Source organism: Amblyomma mixtum, chromosome 5 (assembly GCF_055824585.1).
Source record: "Amblyomma mixtum isolate Tamu chromosome 5, ASM5582458v1, whole genome shotgun sequence".
In the NCBI taxonomy this organism is placed as follows: Eukaryota; Metazoa; Arthropoda; class Arachnida; order Ixodida; family Ixodidae; genus Amblyomma; species Amblyomma mixtum.
In genome coordinates, this window is record NC_143016.1 from 100,171,130 (window position 1) to 100,183,684 (window position 12,555).

Sequence of the window (12,555 nt, forward strand, 5' to 3'; positions counted from 1 at the left end):
CAGTGTAAACACCCAGTGCACACCGGACACAGCTACAAATCAGTCCAATTGGCACCGAGCAACGATGTTTGCAAATAGAGATAGTAAAATTTGCCAGTACCCTCACTGAGAATGAAACATCTTATGCCTTAATGTTTGAATTCCACTTTGTCATTCTTTATAAAAAGGAAACAACAATATGCCTGCATCCTGAGGAAATAATCTCTTAGCACATTCTCTGTGTTCATGTTCTATGCTATCTAAATTGCAAAAGCACTCTCTTTATTACTTACGCATAAAGTCCTTTCTTTCCTAGTGTTGTATTTATGATATTTTTTTTCTTTAATATAACACTGGCTTCCCATTACAAATGCACAAAAGTCTTGGAGCAAGTTGTAAATATAGTGTAGCACTTGACCCAATGCTGCCAACGAGACATTAGGCTTGCTTCCAACAGGTACAAATGGCAACCCCAGCTGTTTGCACTCACTATGTAAACACCCAGAATGGCAGCATCTCGAGTACTAAAAATTGGGCTCGATTTCATCTTTACAGAACATGTATTAAGCATAGAATGGGTGAAAATCAGGTTTTAACCCAAAAATGAAGGGCTCTACTTTGTTTATACAATATTGCTGTACTTCCTTTTTCTCCCCATCATGCAATATTATGCACTCTCTGTTAAGAGCAGCAATGCGCAAATTAACTGCTCCTTCTTTGTTCTTATTTTACAGTTTGACACAAACTAGCTGTCACAACCAATGCCTTGTCAGCTGGCATGTGTCCAATTCTGCATGTGTACTTGCTCTGATCACAACAAACGAAACAAGAATGGAGTGGTGTGGTGTGAGCTGGACACATTTCACCACGACTACAAACCTGCACACATCAAATGCATATTCAGTAAACATGCATCTGAACAGCACAAAGTGAAAAGCAGGAGATACAGAATAAAAAAATGGCATGACAGCATTTCATTCTGAACAGCCAAGAGACATGTAAGCAACTGTGCATGCATGCTACATACTGCAATGTGAGAAGGCACTGAAGAGCAATGGAATGATGACACACACAAATGCAAGCTTTGTAAGGCAGAAACAAAAAAACAAAAAAAAACATGAGAAACTGCCACCCATGAAAGCATCATTTGTGCAGCAGTTAGGTGCATGCTAAGATGATGTAAAATGATTTAAACAAAACATAAGGGTGCAACAGGCTTCGGATAACTTGTGACTAGGCCCAAATTAATGCAGGAAATAGTAAATGTTCTTTTCTCTATTTTCTTTTTATGCATTGCCAGCTGTTAAAACCATACACAGAAAAAGAAAAAAATGAAAAAATACTGCTGATACAGTTGGAAGCACACCTTTAGTGGATTTGTGGCCATGCGTTGCCGCTCCTTCTGTGCCGACTTTACCACACCGAAAAGAATATCAGTGTTCACGGTCCTCTCGTGAGCTTCATCTAGCACCACGACCGAGTACCTACAAGAATAAAAAAACAAAACAAACAAAAGCATTGCAGAATTTTCATAACGAAAACACTGAAACAAAACCTCTTCCTACTATGCTGCAACAGCCGCATTCCTACCCTCAATGAGCGAACAGAAAAATCTGTAACACTAATTAAGTCATGACACAGCTTACCTTCGAAGCAGTGGGTCCAGCAAGGCTTCTCGTAACAGCATGCCATCAGTCACATACTGCAAGAAAGAATTCGCGTCTCAGCTCAAAATAATCACACCTCATTTTTCAGAAGGGACATACCACAAACAATAGAGTGCATCGTAACTGGAATTTGCGCATGACAGAAAATCATCTTGGGAGGAAGGGAATAAGAATGGTATGCGATTAGAGAAAACTAAGGACATGAAGGGCACCTTGATTCTGGTGGCAGGACTCGTCGTGTCATCAAAGCGAACCGAGTAACCAACCTGCAAATGAGTAATTATGGTCATTGAAGAAGAAAAGATACCAATGCCAATGTGCCACACAGAATTACGCACCAAGCCACCAAGTTCGACGCCCATTTCCATGGCAACTCTGTCAGCAACAGTGATTGCAGCTACTCTTCTTGGCTAAGAAAAAGAAAGGATTGCATCAAAAGAATAAATCACACATTTAAGGAAAGCACACGAAACTGCCAAGTAAGAGGCCCAACAAAGTCACTTTTCCCCGACAGATGCCTGAAATGCTCTCCCAGAAAATCCAGATAAACATCCCGGTCAGGGACACGCTATCCATGCAGCTCCAATACAAGCACTTTAATCTCTCCCTTTTTGGTTGTCACCCTAGCTTCAGAGCAATTCTTTGAGGCAAATTTGAAAGGTGACCAGAAAGAATGCACAATGTTCAGCTATGAGTGAATTGCCAGGCATTACATGGAAATCATTAAGACAAAATGGGAGAAAACCTTCTAACTACGCCAGTGCCGAGATGCTGCATTTAATTCAGAGTATAAATGGGCTGCACATGATGTCACGAGTGCCATGATGAAGCATGGAACATAGCTTCCACAGTGCAGGTTGGAGCAGGTGGTGATAAGCGGAGCAGAAAAATTCACTGGTTTTTACGGTGTCGCTGGTCTCCAATATAACGGATACTATGACGCCAGTGCAAGCTATGTATGCAATTTTTCAGTGAGAAAATATCACAAATAAAAGAAATCAATGGAGGCCAAGATGAGGCGGTGGAAAAGGAGTGAGAGATTGTTTCCACCGATTTCTTTATTTTTTCATTTACAATATGACCGCGAAGTCCACTTTGTTCAGACCACTCCAAAATACTCAAGCTTTGGAAAAAGACACCCCAGATTGCGAGCAACTTGCCTAACAGCATCAACACATGTCCAGGAAATTTCTCGACAAAACTTCAGCACTCGAAAATCACATCAGAAACTTACTTGCGTTATGCCAATGGTCCCTCTTTTCGTGAATCCAGTGGCGTGAAGATACTGCAGCAAAAGGGCACATAAATATCAGCTTTCCACTCTATGCTGTCTTGCATGCAAAGTAGCACCCAACTAAATGGAACAATCACTAAAGCATGGATTCTGCAGTGTGGTGCCTACAGTGAAAAGCGAATACCTGTGGGAGTTGAGTAGTCTTTCCACAGGCAGTCTCCCCTATAAGGATGACACAGTCCCTCTGTCGTATGACCCGCACCAGCTCTTTTCTAACTGGGAAGATGGGTAACGCCTTTCGCTGCTTGTGAAGGTGCACTTTGATTCGATGCCTTTCGGCATCGTCACTGTCTGCTGGCTCATTGCTGCTGTTCAAAGCACTGTTTGCACTGACTGCCGCTTTGTCCACACAGTGTCCAGTCGCCGCGGCTGGCGAGAGCTTCGAGTCCGTTTCGGCAGTGTCGTCGACGAGAAGGTTATGGTTTCTGACACTGGGCGATGCGCTGGTACTGGGGAGTTCCGCGACACTGTCGGCACTAAGCCTTGGTTTCTTGCCAACACTATTGCACAAGTCTGCACTGTCTGGTCCAGGTGTGACCTCCAGCGATTTCCGCTTGCGACTTCGTCGCTTCTTCTTCTTTTCCGGCGTCTGACTGATAGTCATTTCTGGACGCTGAGCAGTGGTCACTGCTGGCACAGGTTCCTTGGTCTCGGCAGCGACGGGGATGTTCTTCGGGCGTCTCTTTTTCTTGGCGCTACCACGTGCTTTCCCAGCCTGGTGGCAGCTGTCAGACATCATATTCTACGCCTTGCATCGTACGGTTGGGGGGCGGCCTCCTCTGTGAACACAAAGGAAACATCCGTGTGTCAAACCGCGATACGACATCTTAAACAACAGCCACCGCTTTTTCAATAGATAAAAAGTGATCTTGGTCGAAACTTGCACCGCCAACAAACTAACATAATATGAGCTAAATCAGCGCATTCTCATCCCTGTATTTTTTTTCCTCGTCGTTTCCTGACCAGATACGTGGTCAAACAAGCCTAAAACAAATGTTACCTGTTCGCCTTGCACGGGGCTGCCTGTTTAACTTTATTTCCGTCCTTATTATTGACCTTTTTTTTTATAAGAAGGCATACGATATATATCGGATCCGTGTTATGTGCTCACAGAATGGAAGCGTCGGGGGCAGAAACTGAATATCTACTTCAAATCGCGGCATGCAGCAAGCATGGAAATTCAAACGTGCAGAGCTAGCATCGCGATACATCAGAGGTAGACACGTGGAAAACGGTACAGTAAAGAACACTTCAGGCTGCATTTCTAACTAGCCGACCAAAAAAAAGCGGAAACAGCCACGTAAATAAACAGACAAATATCAAGCTACTTCGCTGCACAGCTCTTGCATGAGTCACGCACGATTTTGGAAGCGCCAGTTCACAGATGGACGACTATAACCGTAACCACAGCAGAGATTTGCTCGAAAGGCTACGGCCTGTGTGCACGTTATCGGCAACATCACAGGCTACAGGAAGTTAAATTCAAAAAAGAAAGTCCTTACGCTTTTTCCTTGCGACGACAACGATCGACATATTCCAACAGCGCCTGAACGTCGCCCCGTTTTCTCTCTTCCCATGGGGGCCGACATGTTTTATGTCACGTGTCAAAAGATAAAATGACGCTACTGCGCTTAGTGCCGCTGGTGTCGCCGCGAGCGGTTACGGCTTTGGCTAGAGCTGCTTCCGCCCGCTAGGCCGCGCCGCTGGGCTCCATGGTTGCATGATTGCAGGGTCGCATGTGTGCTTCGTTGACGTCGTCTTCTCGTTTCCGCCGGCCCCTCTCTGCATATATATGCGACGGCGGGCGTGAGAATATGCTCACTCTGTTACAACAGTTCTGTCCGGAACAACTTTGTGCCGCAAAGGGCGCAAGAACCAGGTGATGTCTGTGACTTCCTGGAGGAGGACACCAAATGGGTTCGTACCGTGTTTCGTTCCAAAGCACCGCAGCAGAACCTCGTTCATTGATTAGCACACAACGGACATGACTCTAAGGTCAATCGGCTTATTTCCGCGTTTCTTTCTCAGGATCCGTCGCGCGATGTCATCTGGGAACGACACGGCCGGTATCATTGTGATTGGTGACGAAATACTGCGTGGCGACATACGTGACACGAACGTGTATCACATCTGCTCGCGCCTGCGTGCCGTGGGCATCCGTGTGGAGCGGGTGTCCATCATCCCCGATGTCGTGCCCGTAATTGCTGAGGAAGTCCGCAAGTTCTCGGCGTCTTACAGCTACGTGTTCACTTCGGGTGGCGTGGGTCCGACCCACGACGACGTTACTTATGAGAGTGTCGCCAAAGCGTTCGACGAAGACGTCTTCGTGCATCCAGAGGTACTTGCTTCTTTCCAGACGCTGTACGGTCCCAGGTCAGGAGCAGACCTAGCGATTAGCAAATTTGCGACCGTTCCGCGCTCTTCCAAAATTCTCTTCGGCGACATACAGCGGCCTGGCAGGGTGATACGTTTGCCCTTAGTCTGCGCCAAGAACGTGTACATGCTTCCCGGCGTGCCGTTGGCGCTCGAGGCACTGTTCCCACTGTTCCTCAAGGATTGCGAAGAGAAAGGCCACAAGATTATGTATCTTACGGAGCTGTTTGTTAAGTCGGATGAGCTGAGCATAACAGCTACTCTGAACAAAACCGTTGAGAAGTTCAAGGACAAGGTAAAGTTTGGGTCCTACCCATCCCTGGACAACAACTACTACCGTGTTCGCCTTGTCCTCGAAGGAGAGAAGGAGGAAGATGTGGCCGATGCCAAAAGGTTCCTCCTGGACAACCTGCCAGTGGACTCCGTTACTCAGTTTGATCGGAATCCTTTGACAAATGCCTGGCAGAAACTGGGTGCTTTGGCAGAGAGGAAGCCTCATGTTGCAGCCGCCATCAAGATCATCGAGGATGCCATCGACAAGTACACAGTGGAGGGACTATGCCTGGGTTTCAGTGGTGGCAAAGATTGCACCATCATCCTTCACATGCTGTATGCTGTGCTTCAGAAACGGTTGAAGCCTGGCGAGGAAACGCTGCCGCATATTCAATGCCTCTTCATGCACAGTGAAAAGATGTGGCCTGACACCATTTCCTTCATCCACAACAGCGCCAAGCTTTACAACTGTGACCTGACCACTGTCTCTGAAGGCAGCTACAAGGTTGCTGTGCAACAGTATCTTGCTTCAAAGCCTAATGTCAAGGCTTTCCTGTTGGGCAACCGTTCCACAGACCCTGGTGGTGAAAAGCTAACGCATTTCATTCCGACAGATGAAGGCTGGCCTCCAGTGATGCGTGTCTTTCCTGTGCTGGACTGGTCGTACAGGGATGTCTGGGACTTCATTCGTGACCTTAGCATTCCTTATTGCTCGCTGTATGATCAGGGCTACTCATCCATCGGAGTAAATGAGGCCCCTAATGAAGTGTTGATGTACCTTGATGACCGGGGCGCAAAGCGTTTCAAGCCAGCATACATGCTAGAAGACGCTAAGCTAGAGCGTTGTGGCAGGAAATGATATAGTAAAGGCCCGTTACTTACACCTAGAGCTGTATTAATGAAATTGACTTTTAATCATCTTATAAGTCTGATGATAGTATTAAATTGAGTGTGCCTTATGATTGCTCCTCTCGGTTTTTATATCGACGTATATACAACATGGATAGCTTATTAAAGCTCTAGGGGTTTTAAAATTTACATATGTTGAAAATCGGTTTTTGTTTATGTTACTTAAACCTAGAGCTGTATTAATGAAATTGACTTTTGATCATCTTTTAAGTCAGATGATAGTATTAAATTGATTGTGCCTTATGATTGCTCCTCTCGGTTTTTATATCGACGCATATATAGCATACATGGCTTATTAAAGCTCTAGGGGTTTTAAAATTTACATCTGTTGAAAATCTGTTTTCGTTTATTAAACTTTTTGAATCCTTGACCTTTTGTCATTCTTTTACAATCTGGTGTGGAGTTAGAAACTATACTCTTGCAATGCAACTTAAAACACCTTCCAAACTCTTCATTCTGTAGCCTTGTAAAATGTAATGTGGTGTATAGTCGTGCACTCACATATGCTGCCTATATATCACCGTGACCACTTCCATCTAAGTGATCTGTGAAAGATTTCCTTATGGTGATATTAGGTGGGGTTCACTCTGATACCCGCAAGGTGGTTCATTGTGCAGAATCTTCTAGACAGGCTCATAATGGTTGTCAGTATGGAACAAAAAAAAAGCTCTGGCCACATTGTGGCCCTGTTACTTTTTCACTGCAGTTGTGGTAATGGCACATAGCATGCGTACTCATTTATGCAAAGTGCAGGCATTGTGGTGGCGATATATTGGCCAGTCAGTAGACGTACAGGTGCTCCAATATGAAAAGGAGCAAAGTGAGTTCTCAAGTTATGATTATTTCGTAATTGTTTGTCACAAAAGCACTTTTTTCTGCTTTTTAACAAGTTTTATTCTTGGCCTATACTATACAAAATTCATTTTCAACTTCATTGATAAAATAAGCAACAAATCCACCTTTTCGGTCAACCTGTTTGTACACTTTCATATTGAAGGGACCTGTACGTCATTAAGTGTGTATGCATAAATTTTTCTGTTCAACTACTTGAAATCAAGAGCTTTATGATGGCCTTTTAGCAACAATTTTTTATACAAAAACTAACGCTGAAAAATTTTTGCTGGTGGCCTGTGAATTCTTTTCTGCCCTTGCTTTTCTGTCTTTTCTTTCAATGGCATACATTCATTTGGGCATCGGATCTTGCAGTGCATGCAGTGAATCCAAGAAGAATAGTTGGGTGTTGACTGGAGCAATGCAACATTCTTGGTGTGAAGTCTTTATCTGCTGCTTTTCATACATTGTGGCTGAGTCTTCATGACAGTGTGTTGCTCATTGTTTAAAGAGCCTCTACTTGCTTTATGGCATCGTGATTGTGGACGAAGTTTTTCTCTGGTTTCATTGTCACCTTTTCGTTATTTCAGTCGCCACAGCTCTGATTGCCATGCACAACTTTGCACAGCTTCTCTTGTTTTAGTTTTTCTTTGGAGTGGCTTTATTCGTTTAGCATTTCTAAGTGCTAAGACGAAAGAAAATGGTAGGATCTTACCGCAGGTAAACCGAGTAGACCTTGCGAAAGCACGTGCTTCGCCTGATTGGCTGATGGCTTTGCTTTGCTGGGTTGTCGGCACATTTGGCGACGATATTATACTCAGGTTAAGCTCTGATCGAGGTTAAGCTGATCGTATCTGTTCGTGCCACAAATAGAAGCTGACGAAGAGGACAACGTGCAGTGCGAGAGTGTATTGCAGTTTAACACAAGGCTTGATTGGCTGCGGTGATAGAATATTGCTTTTGTGGTTCTGTTCACGTCGCTGCGAGTTTGAATCCCAGTCGTGGAACATTTTACTTCTTACTTTATTCAAGGTCAAGGCATCATTGATGGCCCGGCCTTTGCAGCATTGGTCGTGGAGTTGAGGTTTCACTCTGAAAGGCAGTTTCCTTCATCGCCCTTCTTGAATGAAAGAGCAATTGCAGGCATCTAGAGCTGTGAGCTCAAAACATTCTACATCCCTTTAGGGTTCTGCATAGTGTGGCAAAGTTAGCATGCGAAACATGGACGTAAAAAGTACTTCTCGAATTATTGACTATAGATAGTTATTCAACAACTGCGAGAACATAGCTATCACTGTTTCTTGTTGCACACAGTTTAATTCCAGAAGGTGTCACAAATGCAGTGTAGTAAGCTGCCTGTCGCATTGCCTTGCAAGTGTGGAAACTGAGCCTTATCTTATTTAAGTCAGGGGTACATCCAGTCCGAATCAGAGCCATTGGTGGTGCATCTATAACAGTGACTTCAGTTGGTTTCAGCCTGTCTGACTGGTGCACAAGTTCTGGTTGTTGGCAGCCATCATGACTTCTGCGGTCTTGGAAGGCTTTCTGCGTGTCAAAGGTAAACACAACGGGTACAGTACTGAGGGCAACTCCAGATGTGTAGGCATTGAAGACCTGAAACTCCAGTCTTCTGGCTCGCAATGGGGTTCAGTGCTGCGGTTCTGAACGTAGAGAATTTATTCCTGCCCAGGGGTTTAATGGCTCATACCCCTCATGTGAGGGGAATGGATAAGACACAGTTTGTGATAAAATGTTAACAAAAGTGCACATTAGAATATAGCCTGGTGGTGGCCGCAATGAAAACTGGGGAGTGGATTGGCGACATCTAAACTTTCAGCTCGGGAGCTGTGTTAGTGAAAGCTGCACAGTTGTTTTCCAGTTGTCTAGAGGCGCACTGGGAGTTCGGCCATTTACCAGGGGATGTAGGAAAGCTGGTATGCAAGACATAATTTTGCAGGTCCTGTATTTTAGTAAGGAAAAAAAAAGGAAATCCTGACATTGTTTCTTTTTCACCGGGTTAGCAATGTCTCTGACCTGTGTATAAAAGAATATTGTTTTCGTGCAGGCTTTCGTAGCGTTCATATCTAAGCTATGGGCACCATTTTGTTTTAAGGGGACACGAGTGTGTGTCTTTGAAAAGCGTGTGTGCAGTGCATCTGACCTTCCATCTGCAGTTCTCAGTAATTTTACATTGCACCAGCACTATGCTTTGAGCTACATGCAATAAGCAAAAGTTAAAAACTGCAGTGTTCCTACACGGATACAAATGTGAAGCACCTGCCTGTTAAAAGCTGAATGGCAGGCCTGACTAAGCTCGCCACGATCACAACTAATCACTTGTTTATGTGCTCCAAGTTTTTCTTTTTTTTTCTTTCTTGCATATGGAAGTCAGCCACTCAGTGTATGCTTTTCTTTCAAAGCAATCTACGTACCAAAGCTACTGCAGGTGAACGCAGGAATGGGCCAAGAAATTCGTGTTTAGGGTCTCTAAGTATTCTGTTTAAGAATACTCTTATAGCCAACCATCTAGTGGACTGGCTGTGTTAAAGTAGCGCAGACATGAAGAAAAACAAGGACTCGGGAGAGAGAGTGTGATGGCGCGCGCGGCCAGCCTTCGCAAACCAAGTGCTCGTGAAGCCGTTCCCACCCCCGGTTTTTCGCTCACCGAGTCGGCCCCTAATGTTTTGGTGTCGGTACGTTTTAGTAAAGTCAGTCTGCCGCGCGCGCGCAGCGGTGATATCAGCGCACGCTATCACGTGTTGTGATCACGGTGGGGGGACCGACTGTCGCCTATGCCTCGGTTTCAAGGCTATCGCTGGACGCTCCCTCCCGAGTTTTTTTTTTTTTTTTCCTTATTGGGTCCACAGTAGCTGTGCTAGATATCACCATGCGCTATCACGTGATGTGAGCACATGGGGGACCGACTGTCACAAGAAAACACAGGAGAGGCGGTTACGCCACATTTTTTGAAGCCAGCTCCCCCCCCCCCCCCCCCCCCCCCTCTTCTTGGCCGCCGTCTCACTTTGCGAGCACACATTCCAGCAGACGACGCCGCTGCGCCCAGTATTACTATTGGCTCCTCCGTCGGCCAAGGACTCCCAGTAGTCCTTGCGAAAGCACATGACTTCCGGCACACTTTTTGGCGTGCAGCTCGGATAGCGAGGGCCTCCATTGAAACTCCGTTGACCAATGACAAGAGCGAAAGGAATCAGCTTTATAATTTTTGACTGTTAAACAAACCAGAGGCACCAAAGTTCTTGGAATATGGCCGCGCAAAGCAAACGAGGGCCACATATGTCCGGCGGTGTATGTTTCTTCCATGTCGTCCTCGTTTCCCATGCGTTGCCATTTTCCATCATTGGCCAACTAACCTAAACGAAGATATTAATCGAAGCATCAAAATTCTTATGCTTATAATTTAGCCTGGTGGTTAGCTTCTTGTTTAGGTAACAAAAAAAAAAAGGTTTAACAAATGACTAGAGTCGGAGCGTGCTGGCGGCGCGGCGGAGGCGCGGCGGCGCCTGTAGTGACGCAAGACTCTTGTTACTACTTTCACTTGCCGGTAATCTTAATTATCATGCGTGAAACGGATGAAGTGCAATTTATCGATCGAGTCTAGTGTGCAACCTTGCCCCTTGTCAGCCAGTTCCCTCGACCTGCTTTATTATTTTTTTCTTGCCCGCTAGCGCATACTTTTTCAAATGCGCTCCTCTCTTAACGCTTGGGTATATTCGCTTTGAGGTTTTATTTTGCTGCCTTCTCTTCGGGCTGATAGCAGTGCTTGAGCAATGGAATAATACCTCCTCGCTTTTCCATCTCGTTGACGTACAAGAAGGCCCGCAGCAGTGCTGCCGGGTTTAGTGTTTGCCACCACGCTCCAGGGACGACATCCGAAAGTACTTGCTACGCAGCAGCACGCAGCGCGAACCTGTAGGGAGAGTTCACTGTAGGCAGTATCGCAACGCGGCCGCAGTGTGTGGCGTCTATGACGTGAAAATCGCCAGCATTTCTGTTGGAAAACAATGACAACAACGTCTTGATGCTCCCGCGCACTGCCGATCCTTCTTAGGCTAGTTCGCTGCGCCGCCGCAGCGTGGCGTCGATTTCGTGAAAATCGCGATAGTCTGCAGCACGTGCGTAGACCTTCGAGAACATATCTGTCAATAAGGCGTTAATGACCAAGCCGCGCGTGCGCTCTGCACCGGTTACACCGTGATAACTGTGATGGTCACTTGAGCACTAACCGTGGTTACTGGAGCATGGCCGATCGCTTCTGGAGAGGAAGCGAGCTGATGCGCTGTCGTGCTTCGCCGTCTGGTCTGGTCGGCGGTCTGCTAGAATAAACCGCTGCCTGTTGTCATTCGTTGGAATTGGGCGTTTTTTGTCGCTGACTTGTACTTAATTGACGGGACTCTGTGCTCACTGACAGTCGCACGTGCTACTGTGGAATGAAAACTTCTCCTGCAGTACGATGGACAACTAACCGATGTATGTTGTGGTAATCTTGATAATCTAAAATTCCTCTAGCAATCTGATCTAGCAAGCTGATTATAGTACACAATGTTTCTATAGAAGTACAGTCGAGATGAAAAATGATTAGCACTAGTGACATGCCACCGGAGTCTCATGCAGATAAAAAAGCTCAGCGCTGCGGTTACGAACACGCCGATAACAAAACTGTCAGGCCACAGCTATGATTAGGCATAAAGCACGGCGCTGCGCCAGCCGCGCGGTGCGATTTTCGTTGCTCCGGTGAGGTCACTGTGCTAATTTTTTTATCATGACTGTACATATTATCACAGGCGTAGCAACATGCCTGATTTCTGCTATATGCACTGTCACATCTACACGATCGGAACCGGATGAAGGTTATTCAGAGTTCTTTTGGGTAGGTTTTGACAGAACATCCTGTCTGCTCAACGTACAGTTTTCTGCACGCCATTAAAAGGTGATGTGTATACTCTAGTGGTATTTCAACGCACGGAGCACGACACGTGTTTGATGCTACGATCACTGCTGCCATTTCTATATTTTCTTTCTTTTTGGTTAGACAGCGTGCCGTGCGCAAGTCATAAATTTTAGATTGAGCGGCACTGCATATGTGTGTATGGGGCGAGGACAAAATTTATCAATTTCCTTTCAGCCTCAGATCGCCCCTGGTATTCATCATCATATGTGGCCTTTATATTCAGGCCACATGGTCATTGTTTCACATGCTCCGGGATCAAG

At 45.7% G+C, this 12,555-nt stretch overlaps 2 protein-coding genes across 2 annotated transcripts in view; one reads left to right on the top strand and one right to left on the bottom strand.

Moving 5' to 3' along the window:
* The window catches only part of ath (ATP-dependent RNA helicase DHX33), a 35,357-nt gene extending 30,753 nt beyond the window's left edge, over positions 1 to 4,604 (bottom strand). Inside the window, exons 1-7 of the mRNA XM_089545734.1 lie at positions 4,443 to 4,604; positions 3,065 to 3,719; positions 2,881 to 2,931; positions 1,985 to 2,056; positions 1,859 to 1,912; positions 1,626 to 1,681; positions 1,346 to 1,463 (exon numbers count right to left, since the gene is read on the bottom strand). Of these exons, the coding sequence (XP_089401860.1) occupies positions 1,346 to 1,463; positions 1,626 to 1,681; positions 1,859 to 1,912; positions 1,985 to 2,056; positions 2,881 to 2,931; positions 3,065 to 3,679 (966 nt within the window). The 5' untranslated portion in view covers positions 3,680 to 3,719; positions 4,443 to 4,604. The remainder of the gene's footprint in view (positions 1 to 1,345; positions 1,464 to 1,625; positions 1,682 to 1,858; positions 1,913 to 1,984; positions 2,057 to 2,880; positions 2,932 to 3,064; positions 3,720 to 4,442) is intronic.
* Positions 4,605 to 4,613: 9 nt separating this feature from the next.
* LOC149343197 (bifunctional FAD diphosphatase/FAD synthase-like) lies at positions 4,614 to 6,865 on the top strand. The gene is made up of 2 exons (XM_089545733.1): positions 4,614 to 4,857; positions 4,969 to 6,865. Exons 1-2 carry the CDS (start codon positions 4,823 to 4,825, stop codon positions 6,443 to 6,445), a joined length of 1,512 nt encoding a protein of 503 aa, XP_089401859.1. The 5' UTR covers positions 4,614 to 4,822; the 3' UTR covers positions 6,446 to 6,865.
* Positions 6,866 to 12,555: the final 5,690 nt, after the last annotated feature.

Excerpts from the sequence above, each read along its gene's own strand:
- LOC149343197 (XM_089545733.1), top strand. The coding sequence starts at position 4,823 with ATGTCTGTGACTTCCTGGAGGAGGACACCAAATGG. Across the intron at positions 4,858-4,968 it reads TGGAGGAGGACACCAAATGG|GATCCGTCGCGCGATGTCAT; the intron begins GTTCGTACCGTG and ends TTTCTTTCTCAG.